General features: G+C 37.6%; 1 protein-coding gene across 1 annotated transcript in view; it reads right to left on the bottom strand.

The window, feature by feature from the left end:
• Positions 1 to 13440, bottom strand: part of BUB1 (BUB1 mitotic checkpoint serine/threonine kinase) — a 41445-nt gene that overhangs the window by 12493 nt on the left and 15512 nt on the right. Inside the window, exons 10-18 of the mRNA XM_005575250.5 lie at positions 11863 to 12122; positions 10294 to 10352; positions 8918 to 9046; positions 8714 to 8824; positions 7859 to 7958; positions 6857 to 6938; positions 5550 to 5727; positions 3252 to 3339; positions 364 to 602 (exon numbers count right to left, since the gene is read on the bottom strand). Of these exons, the coding sequence (XP_005575307.2) occupies positions 364 to 602; positions 3252 to 3339; positions 5550 to 5727; positions 6857 to 6938; positions 7859 to 7958; positions 8714 to 8824; positions 8918 to 9046; positions 10294 to 10352; positions 11863 to 12122 (1246 nt within the window). The remainder of the gene's footprint in view (positions 1 to 363; positions 603 to 3251; positions 3340 to 5549; positions 5728 to 6856; positions 6939 to 7858; positions 7959 to 8713; positions 8825 to 8917; positions 9047 to 10293; positions 10353 to 11862; positions 12123 to 13440) is intronic.

Below are 13440 nucleotides of genomic sequence, written 5' to 3'. Positions count from 1 at the left end.
TGCCAGACTGTTTATGTGTAACATGGTGAGGGGGAGGGGGTTCTCTTTAACCTTGAGCCTCAGTTTACTTTTCTGTAAAATGTAAAATATAATAGTATTAGATTAAATGCCTTGCACATAGCAGGCTGTCAAATTCTAATTCCCTCTTCTAACAGTAGTTATTTTGATACCTTCTAAAATTAAAATAGATTGATTTGCCCTTCAAGTATGCTACTGTTACTCCATTGTGATGCATTATGCAAGTCTTGTCTGAACTCAATGACTCAATGACATTCAAGTCCCACTGTGGGTTTCTTTGATGGGACAGCTTTCCCCACGCTACTGTCCTGATTCAAGGGCATAACAAAGAGTGAGTGTTCGTACTTGGAGCATCGGCATTCCCAGGTGAACTCATCTGCATCCGTTCTGCTTGGAGCCCAGCAATAGCATCTGGTGGATCTTCTGCAGTGGCAGCATCAGTGTCTGTGAGTCTGCAAGCCTCAACGCCCAACTCTGCCTCACAGGTAAGTACCCCACCTGCAGCAGGCTGGCTCAGACGGAGTAACGATGCTGAATACATGTGAGACGAGAAGGCCTGTTCTGGGCTTTTCTCTTGAATTGGACTGGACGTGTGAAAGGAATAAAGAAACCAAAACACCGCATGATTAGAAATCTGTTGGATTCAGTCACATAAAAGTCCCTTCTCATTCTAGAAATGACATTTCACAATAGCCTCACAGACTAAAAGTTGATTAAAGCATTTTTAGACAAATCTATGAAAATATACAGCTAGTACAATATGAACAGAATTAATAAAATCAAGATATGGTTGTATTAGATAAATAGGCGAGGTAATACATGGGATATTCTTTAGTAGGAAATTTAGTAGGAGTGGGTTTATTTCTCCAAGCTGCATCTATGTGACACTACTATCATCAAGACTGAATATTTAACTTTATTCCAAAAATGGCTCCTTTTATAACATTGAAACAAACAGAAAATGTCAATCACAATACAACACTCTAGTATACTTCCATATATACAGTCACGTGCTGCATAATAACAATTCAGAGAACAGCATGTGCAATGGTGGCCCCATAGGATCATAATGGAGCAGAAAATCTCTGGTCTCCCAGTGATGTCTGATGATCCTGACCCTAGGTGTGTAGGTCTCAGCTAATGTGTATGTTTGTGTGGTCGTTTTTAACCAAAAAAGTTTAAAAAGTGAAAAAAAATATTTTTTTAAATGCTTATAGAATGATATAAAGAAAAAATATTTTTGTATAGCTGTACAATGTGTTTGTTTTTTAAGCTAAGTGTTATCACTAAAGTCAAAAAGATAAAAGTTTTTAAGTTTTTAAAGTAAAAAAGGCACAGTAAGCTAAGGCTAATTTATTACTGAAGAAAAAGTGTTTTTTTTTAATAAATTTAGTGTAGCCTAACTATAGTGTTTCTAAAGTCTACAGCAGTATACAGTAATGTCCTAGTCCCTCATGTTCACTCACCACTCACTCACTCACTGACTCACCCAGAGCAACTTCAGTCCTGCAAGCTCCATTCATGGGAAGTGCCCTATACAGAACACCATTTTTATCTTTTACACGGTATTTTTACTGTATCTTCTCTATGTTTACATTCACAAATTCTTACGGCACTCAGTATTCAATACAGTAACATGCTGTACATGTTTGTAGCCTACAAGCCACAGGTTATACCTTATAGCCTAAGTGTGTAGTAAACTAATCAAACCATCTAAGTTCATGTAAGTACACTCTGATGTTCACACAACAATGAAATTGCCTAAGGACGCATTTCTCAGAATGTATCCCAGTTGTTAAGCAACTGCATGACTGTATATGGATGTATATGTGTACACTTACATCCATACGTGTACACATGCACACACACACACACAGTATACAGTTGATCCTTATTATTCATGGATTTCATATTTGTGAATTCACCTGCACGCTAAAATTTGTTTGTAAGCTTCAAATCAATACAGTGATTTTTCAGTCATTTACATATATGCAGAGCGGTGAAAAATTGAGCCACCTAACATACATGTTCTCAGCTAAGGTTGAACAAGGTGTCACTCAGCCTTCCTGTTCCAGCTCTCATACTGTAAACAAGCATCCTTTTCGAGCTATACTTAGTGCCACAATTTTTGTGTCTTTGTGCTTTTTCTTGATGATTTTGGTATTGAAAATGGTCCCAAAGTATAGTGCTGAAGTGCTCTCTAATGTTCTAAGCACTAGAAACCTGTGAAAATATGTGTATTAGATAAGCTTTATTTAGATGTAAGTCAGTGTTGCTGGACATGAATTCAATGTTAATGAATTGACAATATATAATACATAAGGTGTTTTTCAACAAAATGTTGTTATCAGAGGCTTGCAGGATGCTGTCTGTATTCCCTTTAAGAATATTCAGTATTCACTAATTCAGTATTTGTGTGAACAAACTCTATAGTGTGGTGACTCTATAGAATTACAGTGAATGAGAACTGACTGCACATATATCTACACACACACACCCAAATATCTACCTAAACATACTGAAGTATGTATTTTTATACAAATAAATTTAGACATGCAATTTCATACACTGCTATTTTCACTTGTCATATTTTCCTGTTGTAAACTTTTTTCAACTATACTTTTTTTGTAATAATCTTAGGTATAAAGAAATGTTGCAAAGATAATAGAGAATTCCTGTGTACCCCTCACTCAATTTCTGCCAAGATTATCATTTCCTATTACAATGGTACCTTTGTCAAAACTAATAAACCAACATTTGCTCTGTTACTATTAACTAAACTGTAGACATCATTCAATTTCACCACTCTTTTCACTAAGGAACTTCTGCTTCAGGATCTAGTCCTGGGTACCATGTTGCATTTAGTTGTTATGTCTCTTTACTCTTCTTTCATCTGTGACAGTTTCTTAGTCTTTCCTAGTTTCCCGAGACCTTGACAGTTTTGAGGAGTACTGGCCACGTATGCTGTAGAATGTCCTTCAACTTGGGTTTCTCTGATGTTTCCTCATCAAGCACTGGCCTGATATATCAAGTGCTTAGGTTCACTGTTGTATGTATATTCACGGAGAGTACCTTCTGACTTAAAGTTACTAGTCCATAAAATCTGTATCAGCTTTTAAGGCTAAAATTAGGTATTCTATTACAGCCTAAAAGGCACAGCTAGAATGGAAATGGTAAGCAATGTTAGAATGGAAATGACAAGAATGACAGAACCAAATAAACCCTCACAATACCTGAATTTTTTATCCTTTGGAGGCACCACCATGTTTTCTTCACAAGAATCCAAAGTCACATGGGTGCACTGTTTTGCTATCACATTTTCTGAAAGATTCAAAAATTAGAGACAGATAACGTTAGATGCACATGCGTGCACAACACACACCATTTGATATGGTTACAAAGTCTAGGATTTCTTTTGACACTGACTTGCATTATGATTTCAAAATAGTGTTCCATTGTAAAATGTATAATAAGATTCCAAAAATGGGAGGAAAAAAATCACTTTAAAAAATCCACTACTGGCCAGGTACAGTGGCTCATGCCTATATCCCAGTGCTTTGTGAGGCTGAGGTGGGAGGATCACTTGACTTGAGGCCAGTAGTTTGAGGCAAGGCTGAGCAACATAGCGAGACCCTATCCCTAAAATAACTTTTTAAAATTAACTAGATGTGGTGGTAGGAGCCTGTAGCCCTAGCTGCTCAAGAGGCTGAGGTGGGAGGATCACTTGAGCCCAGGAGTTTGAGGCTGCACTGCACTCAGCCTGGGCAACATAGCAAGACAAGCAAACAAATAAAATCTACTACTAATATATGTGAGCATTTCAACTCTACATCTAATCCCTAACAATCCTTCAAGAAAAAAGGGGTCGAGAGAGTGGCAAGTCCATTGTGGACAGGATGACCAGACCATGAGAAGTTACTGGTATGGATGGCAGGGCTACACCCAGCTTCAGGAGAACCTGGAGACAAGAACATGGAGAGTAAAAGGCTACAATGTTTCTGTAGGGCAGAGATTTTGTGTCTTTCACTTTAACATGTTGTAGTCAATTAGTTGATTGACTAAATTAGCATTTAATTTATTGAAACGATTTTGTGTTTAAATCAGAAAGCAACCTGGCAATATTTATTACTCCCTATAATTTAAAAAAAAAAAAATCTATCTATAGATAGATAAACTAGGTAGGGCAGAAATACAGAATAAACTTCTACCAAGTGATTATAATACTGTACACAGCCAAGTATATTGGATTACATTTTATCAGATATTCCTTCACTGAACAGGTGTTATTACTTTTTAGCACTAGAACATTAGTTTCTGTTTATAGAGCCAAAGTGGCAAATACTCTAAGAATAGCCAATATTGACTTTTTGAAAGATTCTTTAGACTCATTAAACTACCTTTCCTGGATGGAAAAGGCTTTAATCTTTTTTTTTTTTTTTTTAAATTAAAGGCAAGCTTGTGATGGTGCTTGGCAATTGTCAAAGTTTCAACTGACCTCTCCTTTAAGATTCAGAAAAGAAACGTATTATATTGGATTAACACTCTTAAGAAATCCTTGGTCAAAAATGTTTAGGTCTATAGGCTCAGAACCCACATTAAAATATGCTTCCATCCAGTGAAGTGAAATTCTTTGGCAGCTCTTCTATTATTGCTTTGGTAAACAATTGCTATATTTTAAAAGTGTGAGCAATGATACAGTTAGCATACAGTCAGTCCTCTCTATCCACAGGTTCCGTATCCACAGGTTCTGCAGGGTCAACTATGCAACTTGAGCATCCACCTGGATTTTGGTATCTGCAGGGGTTCCTGGAACCAATCCTCTGAGAGGACTATCTAGTTTGTAGGTTGGTACTTAATAAATAGTTAAGAATTATCTGTGCTCAATGACAATGTCATATATTAGGATTCAATTCAGATATATGATGAACTTTTAAATATATAGGGTGACAGATTTGAAACAGGGTAGAAATAAGGACTACTTGTGAGTTTTATCATTACTTTCTTAAAGTCAGATCACTAAAAGTAAGAAAAATAAGACTTTCTGACTATCATACTTGGCTATATGTCTAATAAAGTTGACATATATGTGTGTAGACACACATCTAGGACTAAAATTGGCTGTTACTCTTATTAAATTAGAAAATATAAATGTTCATTATTTTTAGCATTCAAATAATTTAATCTGTCTGTAGTGGCTGTTTTGTTTGCTATGAAACAAAATAAACATGTTCTATCTACACAATGGGTTGGACCTTATTTCCTTTAAATGCTTCTATAGATTTTTCTCCCATTCTACCTATAATCTAAGCTATTATACTTTAAAAATACATAGACTTTAGGACGACAATATGCCAAAGGAAAAAAAACCTATGAGCAAAAATACAATGAACAGATTTTAAGTTTCTTCTTTATGATTCTCAAGTTCCCATGTGGAATTTTCATGAAGAAAACTTTAAGAATCAAACTTCATGAAGAAAACGGAAAGAATCAAAGTTGGCAGAAGACAAACACTAAAATAGTGTAACACACACCTTTATCTTCTAAAATCTGCACTGACTCCGCTGGAAGCTTGTGGAATGGTGTAGACGCAAGTTGTGCAGCAGATGTGAAGTCTCCTGGGCTCTTAGGACTGGGTGCCAGGGTTTTGTTGCAGCGAATACCCCATACGGTTGAATCATCCAAAAACTCTTCAGCATGAGGCACTTCCTCCTATAACAGAACATGAAATGAAAAAAAAGCAGCAATCTCCCTCTTTTGTCCCTGAAACCTTACTCATTAACACTTTACGATCCAAATAAATAGGAATTAAAGAAGAAACAGATGTCAACCCCTGGCTAACACAGCCCACAGTATCATGGTTCAGTTCTTTTCCCCAGAACTGGAAAATCAGTGGAGTTACATTACAGCAAGAGCCACATTTTTGTTTTCAAATTTTATATATATATTTTAATTTGAAAAAGTTGTCATTTACAGAAGAGTTACAAAGATAGCACAGAATTTCCACATACCCTCCTCACCAAGCTTCCTCTAATGTCAACTTCTTATAGAACCGTGGCACATTTGTAAAAACGAAATAGTAACTATTAACTGTAGAGTATTTGGATTTCACCTTTTTTTCCCACTAATGTGCCTCTTCTGTTCAGGGATGCAATCCAGGATCCCATGTCACCTTTAGTTGTCAAGTGTTCTTAGCCTCCTTGAGTCTGAGTCTGTCAGTCATTGTCTATTGGCCTTTCCTAGTTTTTCTTGTACTGACACTTTTGAACACTAGTCAGAAACTGTGTAGAATGTCCCTACACAGTTTGGGCTTATTTGATGTTTTCTCATGATTAGACTGGGGTTACAGATTTTGGGGAAGGATATCAGAGGTGAAGTGTTCTTCTCATTACATCCTATTAGGGGATATCTGCTGTCAACATGACTGATTCCTGCCAACATGACCAAATCACATGGTTAGGCAGAATCTGCCATGTTTCCCTACTGTAATCTAATTTTCCCTTTCCCTTTCCTTTTTGTCTGAAGCAAGTCACCAAATCTAGCCACACTCAAATGGAGATGAATTAAACTGGAGGAAAAAATTCAAAGAATATGTGAATAAATGTGAAACCGCCATAGTAATTAATATTAATAAATAATTTTGGTAGGACACTTGGAAAATACCCTATTTCTTCTTGAATAATTATTACATAATGTCCTAAAAGAAACATATTCTTCCTATGTTTCATATTTTTCAGCACAGTTTCCCATACACAATATCCTCTGACCGGCATAATCATTTGGTAGAATAAAGTGGATGGGGTTGTAGGACCCATTTCATAGATAAAACAGGTTTGCTTACCTTTGGTTTTGAAGGAAGTCTGCTGACAGAGCGTTCTCCAAAGGTCCTGGCTCCTGTGGGTTTATTTTTAGGCTGTGGTAATCTAAGGAAAGATTTGCTAAATTATAAATAGTAAAATATGCTAAGGAAATAAATGGTATCACTTGACCATTAGAAAAGTTCTCTACTTATCCTATTTAATGAGTTAATATTTATATAGATATTCCTTGCTTTTATAGCAGTTCTAGCAAAACTGAGTGTAACTGAATTAACTTGACTTATAAAAGTAGACCTATAATGATAGGTCTTAAGTGAGGGTGGAAAATACAGAAATTTCTGTCACTCAACTTTTAGAAGCCAAAAATGAATTAAGGCCATGGCCAGTGGAAAGTCATGGATGCCAACATATTTTTTTAATTTTCAGCACTTGTCTAGCTATGGAATTCCTCTCTGACAGCTAGCCATGCCCTTTCTCCTTTCTACCTCACTATGAATTTCTTAAATACCATAAAACCTTTAGTTCACACTGACATCTCTCTTTCCATGGTTCAAACTTTTAACAACGAAAATTCCTGGAGTGACCCCTCTCTACCCCGAGGTAAAAGCTCTCTAATGTAATATCCCTTAGCCTTAAAACACATTATCTGCAGCAATACCCAGTATAAGCCACTTCCTTGTCTACTTTATCAGTGCTGCAAATATAAACAGAGCATGTATGGATACCTGTACTGGTGAATTCATTCACACCTAATATGATTTCAAATCCACAGAAACCTCAGTTCTCTGCTAGTTCATCACTGTTTTCCTTTTTCAACACATGCTTTGGCTATGGGAGGCCTGCTCTCTTGGAACTCCTGCAGTACTGTAGATCTGGAGAACTTTGGCAACACCCCCCCGGTCGCGTGGTCAAAAGGCTCATTTGACCATGTGATTAGCAGTTCACATTCTCTCCTCACCACCCCACCACCTCTGGTCCCAGAGAAAACTGCTGCAACCCATTAACTAGATGGTATTTTTTTTTACCCATAATTTTCTTTGTTTCCATCTTCAAACACATGAAAAGCAGACGACAAAGAAGAGATAATCTTATTGACTCCCCAAGCCCCAGATGATCTTACATTTTCTGCAATATAATAAAAAATAGCATCTAATTATTGTACTAGGAAAAAACATCCTTTACGTTACACTTCAACTACAAATAAGAAAAAGGAGTAACAGCTGACAGAAAATAACTAATATCAGCTTTTCAAATACTAGGCAATAAAGCACTATAGTGAGATGAAGTGACTTAAGTATGGTAACAGGGTTTTGTACTCAAGTCCCAGGTCGGGAGTCCCTGCCACATATCAGCAAGGTGTTAATCATTCTCCTAAATCACTACTATTGTCACCTGGCTCACTCAATAAAAGCTCTCAGGGTGTTTTCCATTTCCTTCAAGAAAGAATTAACCTCTGAGTTTTACATTTCAAGTCCTCCTAAGTCTAATTGGCTCCTACTTATCTTTATCATGATCTCTGGCTTCTAGCATGAATCCCCTGACTCTAAACAAATGTGGGCTAGCTGCCAGCCTCCTCTAACACTCTGCCCCAGCCATTCCTCTACCAGTGAAGGCTCAAGTCACACCTTGAGTACTCGGCCCTTCTTACCCATGGGGGTTTTGTCCTTCTTTAGCACTATTCTTTTTTTTCCTTTAATCAAGCAAATCTATCACACACATTGAGTACCTTGTCAAGAACTGTCTTATTTTTATTTCATGCATTCCCTGCCCTTATGTGACAAGCTAATCAAGGGCAGGGCCACCTCTTATATAATTCCTGACATTTTCTGTGATAACCACCTATAATGCTATGCACTTAGTAGCTTTTAAATAGTTATTACTTTGAAACTGGGCTTCAAATGCATCTTCATTTTGATCTAGAGATTGCCATTCATCTTTGTCATCAGAAATATCAGGAAGTGTAGGAGCTTGAAACATATTCATGATGAAACCTTAAAGAACAAAAAGAATAACTGTAAAAAGGTTGCAAAAGAGCTTTCATTAACTTGTCATCAGGTGCTACACACTCAGATAAAATAGTTTACCTAACGCTTCTTTTGTGTGCACGGTGGGTGATGGCTGCACTTTGGATGGCGTTGCCTGAACCATTCCCAGTGATGTGTTAGGAGTTGTATGAAAAGAACTTGTGTTGGCAACCTTATGTGTATCACACCCTAGCAAAGAAATGGAGACAAAATGTGGTATCAGTAGGCAAATCAGAATAACTTAAAAGACACACAATTTAAGCAAGTTACAATTAAACCAGTTTGTCATCGTTAAAAATTATCACTAATGATTTCCAGTATTATAGTGCTTTCATATATTTCATTTTTATCTTTATAATAGTCCTATGAGGTAAATAAGGTGAAAATTATCCTTTTCCAGAAAAGGAAATGAAGGCTTAAAGAGATTGAGTGTTTGGTCTAGATTGTACCAGATTAGCAACTTTGTCATAAATTATACCCTTAGTGCCACTGTATCCTATCCCAAGTTCATTGTCACAATGTAAATCTTAAGACTGGCTTCCCATCTCATTCCACTGCAGTCAGGCATAGAATACAAGGCCCTGCACAGCCTGGGTCCTGTTTGATCAGGCCTCACCTTCCTCCTCTCCCTGCTTACCTCCCCACATTGGTCCCTTTGCTGTGCTTGGAATATATCAGAGATTTTCCTGCTTGAGGGCTTAACACTTAATATTCCCCCTGCCTGAAAAGATTGCCCAAGCTAGTGGCATGGTAAGCTCCCTAACTTCAGCCCTTTACCTAAATATCACCTTCTCTGAAATTTCAACCCCACAACTCCAATAGTACATTTCTTTCCCCCTCTGTGTGCGTGGAGATTTTTTTGTTCATGACTTCATCCCTAACTATGTATAACAGTGCCTGGCACCTACAGAGCAGGCTTAATAAGTCTTGGTTCAGTTAATGAGCCTCCAGCTATTTCAAACAGCCCTGCTCCTCACCAAACTGTCCAGAAAAAAGATGTCCCAGTCACACAGGGGGGATGTGAAAGTCCAATCTGTGTGTCTTATTATTTATAAAACTTATCTTCTATGAAAATGCCTCCAACAAAGTAGTACCAAATAACAGTGTAACACTTCTAACTAAACTTTTGATAACCTTTCCTACCTAACATACTAAAGATGACTCTGTTTTGGATTAATTTCCTGAGAAATTTACTAGAAATGTATTCACAAACTACATTTCCAAAGAATGTTAAACTAAAAAGATGTGACTAACAAGTGGATTTCTACATTTATTTGAAATGGCTCACAGATAAATAACCTATACTCTAAGAACAGGAAATCTAACACTCAGGTTCATTAAGGCCTGAAGCCTTCATAAACCACAGTCATAAAACACACCTCTAAGTGATATAGAGGAATATGGACAGAAACACATTTATTATAATTAAACATTACCTTCTTTTATTTCTGCTCCACTCTGTGGCTTGAATTCATGAGTACTCTTATTCACACATCTGGAAGAGAAAACTCTTGAGACACACTAGAGAATAAAATGCTTGATCTAGGCTGGGCACGGTGGCTCACGCCTGTAATCCCAGCACTTTGGGAGGCCAAGGCAGGCGGATCGCCTGAGGTCAGGAGTTTGAGACCAGCCTGGCCAATATGGTGAAACCCCTCCTCTACTAGAAATACAAAAAAATTAGCCAGGTGTGCTGGTAGGCACCTGTAATCCCAGCTACTTGGGAGGCTGAGGCAGGAGAAATCACTTGAACCTGGAAGGTAGGGTTGCAGTGAGCCAAGATCGCACCATTGCACTCCAGCCTGGGCAACAAGAGAGAGACTCCATCTCAAAAAAAAAAAAACGCTTGATCTATTAGAATTTTTAACTAACTCTCAAGAAATAATAGAAAGAAAAAAAAATCAGTCAATAATTACAAGCCTGTCAAAATACAGATGGAACCACTTAGGGTCTACAGTGTAAGTAAATAAAATTTTTTTTTTTCCTTTGAGTTCCATTTCAGGAAAAGAATTTTTACAGAAAAGACCAGGTAGTAAACATTTGTGTGACACAGTGATTATAGGAATAAGAACCATCTCTATACGTGGTAAAGTCCTATGACTCTTCAAATGATCCCATTCATTACAGAGGTTAAAGAGTTGAGCCCGGCTCCGGGCAGCTAACCAGAGTCAGGACATGGAGAAGCACTGGTGTGCCTCAGCTGTGCAGGACACCTTTGCTGTGATGAGCCAGCAGCCACAGTGCAATGTTCTCCAGCCTTTAAAAGTAATGGTTATCAAGAAAGAAAAAAATGATACGCAAGCCATTTACATCAGTTTAAGTGCACTTGGGGTAGTAGATCTAATGTGTCTATTTAACATTGCTGGAGTTCCCTTAATAAACCCTGTTAAGGTATAAAGTAAAACATGCAAAGCATTTTTAATTTTACAAATCCCTATAAAAACGAGCTAAAAGAGTCGAAATCACTGGAGGTAATTAAAAAAGTGATATGACATTAATTATAATTTCTGAAATCTGGAGAAATCCCTCAAAATTGGGGTAAAAACTTCCAATGCAGAGGTACATTTTGAGAGACAGAATCATGTGTGTTAATCCCAAACTGCTCTCTATGGGAAGACAGAAGGAATATGAGAATACATGTCAAGTAATTGTCTAGATAGTTATGATCTCTGCAGGTATTCAAAGTCAGTGACCAAAGGCAATTTTAGCCTAAAAGCTGTATATTCTTCAGTTACCAAGTGACTGTTGACTTTCAGAGTATTGAAAATTTTTAATTCACAAACGTATAAAATAAAATAAATACTCTAAAAGAAGCATGGAATAAGTAAGCCTAAAGGATTGGGAGCAATGTTTTGCCACTTGCTTTTTCAACAACATACCTATCTAAAAATAAAAGGCAGACGTCATTCATCTTTTACATACTGTTCCTGATAATGCAGGTCATGTAGAGAAGGTGACAAGTGCCATTCACATCACTGTCATCTCTAGGACTACCTTCAGCTTACCCAGCATCTTTGCTGGCCACTGCAAACACGGAGTCTGTTACTGTCTGGGCTTTCAAAGGAACGGGAGGAGCAATGCTCTGGCTGGTGGCTGGGGACACCAAAGCTGCAGAAATAGCATTTGCCAAAGGAGGAACAACAGGAGGTGCCTCTCTTGGGTTCTTTTCCATGTTCACTGGTGTCTGCTGATAGGTGACTGGAAGACATGGAGCTCTCAGTTCCTGCTGGGAGCCTACACTTGGCCCCATACATGCTGGATTAACCTTTCATGTTGAACAAACAAACAACAAAAACAAAACCATGAAGTCCAGACTACTACTAATCAGGCATTACAACTTCTCAAAGCATGGCATCTGTCTTCAGTAGATTCCTTTTTCCTTGACGTTTCCCCATACTCCTTCTTCAAGCATTCTGAAATGTACAGTCAACAACAAAAAGACCACTCTACAAAACGGATGCTTTGTAGCTTCTGAACCACAGACACCATTAGCAGCTCATAATTTCTAACCACTGAAATAACAAGTCTCTGTAGTTGTATCAGCATTTAAGTATTATCTTATTTCTCTTTACTTAATTTTGGGAAAAGTTCAACAAATCAGTGTTATCAAAAGCTCATTATAGTGTTCCTCCCATTAAAATACCCTTAGATTGGTATATGAGATAGGACTTGAAATCGGGAAAAAATAAATAAAATACTTTTCGTAGCCATTTTCACTTTGAAGAATAGGAAACACAAATATAAATTGCAATAATAACTGCCACAAAAGCCTGTCTCACCACAGGAAGGATAATAAGCTCTAAATTTAAAATCTTTGCTTTGCTACTCACATCAATAGAAGATTGTAATTGTATGCTTTAGTGTTACAAAGTTAGATGAGTTAATTTCTCACCATATAAAAGTATGCTTATAAATTGTTAAGAAAAACACCAGCCAGGCATGGGTGGCTCAAGCCTGTAACTTTTCAATCCCAGAACTTTGGGAGACCAAGGCTGGTGGTTTGCTTGAGCTCCAGAGTTTGAGACCAGGCTCAGCAACATGGCAAAACCCTGTCTCTACACAAAATACAAGAAATTAGCTGGACATGGAGGCAAGTGCCTGTAGTCCCAGCTACTCAGGAAGCTGAGGCGGGAGGATCACTTGAGCCTGGGAGGAGGAGGCTGCAGCGAGCCGAGATTGCACCACTGCATTCCAGCCTGGATGACAGAGTGAGACCCTGCCTCAAACCACAAACAAACAAACACCACCAAATATCTAGGGCAAGAATAGTTATTTTACAGACTAATGGAAAAAAATACAAAAACCTCATCCTCCTTTGTCAGCAAAAATGATAACCGACACCACTTTCTCACCTACCAAATTAGTAAAGATTATAAATAATCATAATATTCAATTCTGAAGAAATATTCTGAACAATACCAGAGATTTTCTCCACCAGATACCAAAACATGTAAGAAAGTTGGAGGCCGAGGTAGGTGGATCACAAGGTCAGGAGTTCAAGATCAGCCTGGCCAACACAGTGAAACCTCATCTTTATTAAAAATACAAAAAATTAGCCGGCCATCTTGGCCAGCGCCTGTAAT

This window comes from Macaca fascicularis, chromosome 13, assembly GCF_037993035.2.
Source record: "Macaca fascicularis isolate 582-1 chromosome 13, T2T-MFA8v1.1".
Lineage (NCBI taxonomy): Eukaryota > Metazoa > Chordata > Mammalia > Primates > Cercopithecidae > Macaca > Macaca fascicularis.
Note: the sequence above shows the minus strand (reverse complement) of the source record. Positions and strands in the feature narration are given on the sequence as shown.